At 53.8% G+C, this 2,862-nt stretch overlaps 1 protein-coding gene across 1 annotated transcript in view; it reads right to left on the bottom strand.

Annotated features, from left to right (window-relative positions):
• Window positions 1-1,540: 1,540 nt before the first annotated feature.
• CCDC12 (coiled-coil domain containing 12) overlaps window positions 1,541-2,862 on the bottom strand; it is a 26,005-nt gene continuing 24,683 nt past the window's right edge. The window contains exons 6-7 of the mRNA XM_015619947.3: window positions 2,436-2,512; window positions 1,541-2,113 (exon numbers count right to left, since the gene is read on the bottom strand). Of these exons, the coding sequence (XP_015475433.1) occupies window positions 2,034-2,113; window positions 2,436-2,512 (157 nt within the window). The 3' untranslated portion in view covers window positions 1,541-2,033. The remainder of the gene's footprint in view (window positions 2,114-2,435; window positions 2,513-2,862) is intronic.

Raw genomic sequence — 2,862 nt, 5'->3', positions numbered from 1 at the left:
GATGGATGATGGATGGATGATGGATGGATGATGGATGGATGATGGATGGATGATGGATGGATGGATCCATGGATGAGAATTCCAGCTGCCAGTGTCGCAGTCAGGGATGCAGGTCTGGCTTTATCCGGTTTCCAGCTGTCGGGAAGAGCTGGACACAGCAGTGCTGTGCACGGAGATCTGCTGACATCTACAGGGCATTCCAGAGATTCCAAGGAATCAGGGAATTCCAGAACAATTGGGGTTGCAAAGGAACTTAAGGATCATCCCATGCATCCCATTCCATGAGACATCTCCCACTGTCCCAGGCTGCTCCAAGCTCCTCCAACCTGGCCTTGGGCAATTCCAGGGATTCCAGAATTCCCTGATGGAATCTTCCCACACCTTTTCCAGAACTATTTTTCCCCAGGACAAGGGTGGGGGGCACTCGGATGTCTCCCATCCAAGGAAAAATAGGGGAAACCACCAAAAATTCCCTACAGGGAGATGGTTGGGCCCCCAGCCCAGGTGTTTTCCCACCAGGGAATCCAGAGGGAATCCAGAGGGAATCCAGAGGGAATCCACAGGTGCATCCCAGCACCGAGCAGGGGAGCCAAGGAGCAGGAAGAAAGCCGGGAATGGAGGAGGAATCCAGGAATTTTCCAGCTGCTCTGGAATGGGGCTCCTGCAGGTGGAAAATCCTGAGGGAGGAGCAAGGAGCAGTGGGAAGCAGCAGATCCCGGCAGAGGGACAAGGATCTGTCACCCTGGGAATGATCCAGTGGGAAAAAAAGCAGCAGGATGTGGGAATTAGCGGGAACAGCTCCTCTTATCCCAGCCAGAATCTTGTGTTGGCTCCAGCTGTTTCTCCTCAGGATAAAACCTCGTGGAATTGAGCCAGAGGATTCTCCCAGAGCCACAAGGAAGTTTTCCAGGGAAAATGTGGGATCAGCTTGGCAGATCCCAGCCGCTCACCTTTTCCAGAGGGACAGGGTTGGAATCACCCCAGGAACCGGGAGCACACAATAACCTGGATCAGCCCATCCCAGGAATTGTGCTCAACCTGCTGTGGTCACCTCCAACTTCCATGGGTTCAATCCCACTCCAACTTCCATGGATTCAATTCCACTGCTCCTTCAATTTCCATGGATTCAATCCCACTGCTCCTTCAATTTCCATGGATTCAATCCCACTGCTCCTCCTCCAACTTCCATGGATTCAATCTCACTCCAATTTCCATGGATTCAATCCCACTGCTCCTTCAACTTCCATGGACTCAATCCCACCCCAGCTTCCATGGATTCAATCCCACTCCAATTTCCATGGATTCAATCCCACTCCAACTTCCATGGATTCAATCCCACTCCAACTTCCATGGATTCAATCCCACTCCAATTTCCATGGATTCAATCCCACTCCAATTTCCATGGATTCAATCCCACTGCTCCTTCAACTTCCATGGATTCAATCCCACTCCAATTTCCATGGATTCAATCCCACCCCAACTTCCATGGACTCAATCCCACTGCTCCTCTTCCCGCTCCTCTGCAGGACAAGGGACAAGGTTTTCCACACGGAACTGTTTTATTAGGAAAAGATCCATTAACCATAAAAAACCCCAAAAGGAGGAGCGGGAAACGCTCCCGGAGCGTCGGGAAATTCCGGGAGCCGAGCAAATCCCACACGGAACTCAGCCAGATGCGGAGCAGCCAACGATTCCCGAGCCTTCCCACAGGAATTCCAGGGCTGGCCATGGATATTCCCAAACCCTCAGAACCTCGAGGAGTCTCTGCACAGGAACCAATCCCTGGGAAATGATCCTGATTTTCCAAGGGCTGTTGGAATCTCCCTCCTTTCCCAGAGAGTCTGGATTGATTTTTCCAACCCCAGCCCAGAGTTTTCCCACTTTTCCTTGCTCCAAGGAAGTTCCAGTGAACTGGGGAGGGTCTGTCCCGCTCCCATGATCCCAGGATTGGGGAAGTTTGGAAGAGGGATGAGCGGGAAGGGCCACGGGGCCAGCGCGAGGCAGATCCGGATCCCGTTCCCGATGGATTCTCCTCAGTCGGAATCGCTCCCGTCCTGCTTTGCGGATCCCACGGCCGAGGCCAGCTCTTCCTCCTGCCCCTTCAGGCGCTCTCCTGCCGGGAGAAAAACCATGGAGAAGGGATGGATTGGATTGGATTGGATTGGATTGGATTGGATTGGATTGGATTGGATTGGATTGGATTGGGAGCGAGCCAGAAGGACCCCAGAACCCTTCCCTTGGCACGATCCGAGCGCTCCCAGAGCCTCCTTGGGACCAACAGCTTCCCGGATCCGTTTGGGAAGGGATCAAACCCCGCCTGGATCCCTGGAAGTGCCCAAGGATCAAACCCCACCTCCCCGGCCCAGAGCTCCCAGCGCGGATGCCGGGATCCCTCTGGAATGAGCCACCCCCGTTCCCGCGGCTCCGGAACGCACGGATCAGCTCCGCGATGGCTCGCTGCGTCCTCTTCTCCAGCTTTTCCAGCTTCTTGGACACGTCCCGCTTCAAATCCCTGCGAGGAGAGCGACGAGGTCGGGACAATTCCATGGCCAGGCAGGACCTGGCTTTCCCACCGGGAATTCCTTCTCTTTCCCGAGCCACCATTCCAAAACCAGCCCAGGATTTCCAGCTCTGGAATTCCACATCCAGATTTCCCACCAGGAATTCCACATCCAGATTTCCCACCAGGAATTCCACATCCAGATTTCCAGCTCTGGATTCCCAGCTCTACATTCCCAGATCCAGATTCCCACATCCACATTCCAGTTCTGGATTCCCACATCCAGATTCCAGCTCTGGAATTCCACATCCAGATTTCCCACCAGGAATTTCACATCCACATTCCAGCTCTGGAATTCCACA

This window comes from Parus major, chromosome 2 (assembly GCF_001522545.3).
Source record: "Parus major isolate Abel chromosome 2, Parus_major1.1, whole genome shotgun sequence".
NCBI lineage: Eukaryota > Metazoa > Chordata > Aves > Passeriformes > Paridae > Parus > Parus major.
The sequence above is the reverse complement of the archived record's forward strand: the minus strand, read 5'-3'. Positions and strand labels throughout refer to the sequence as shown.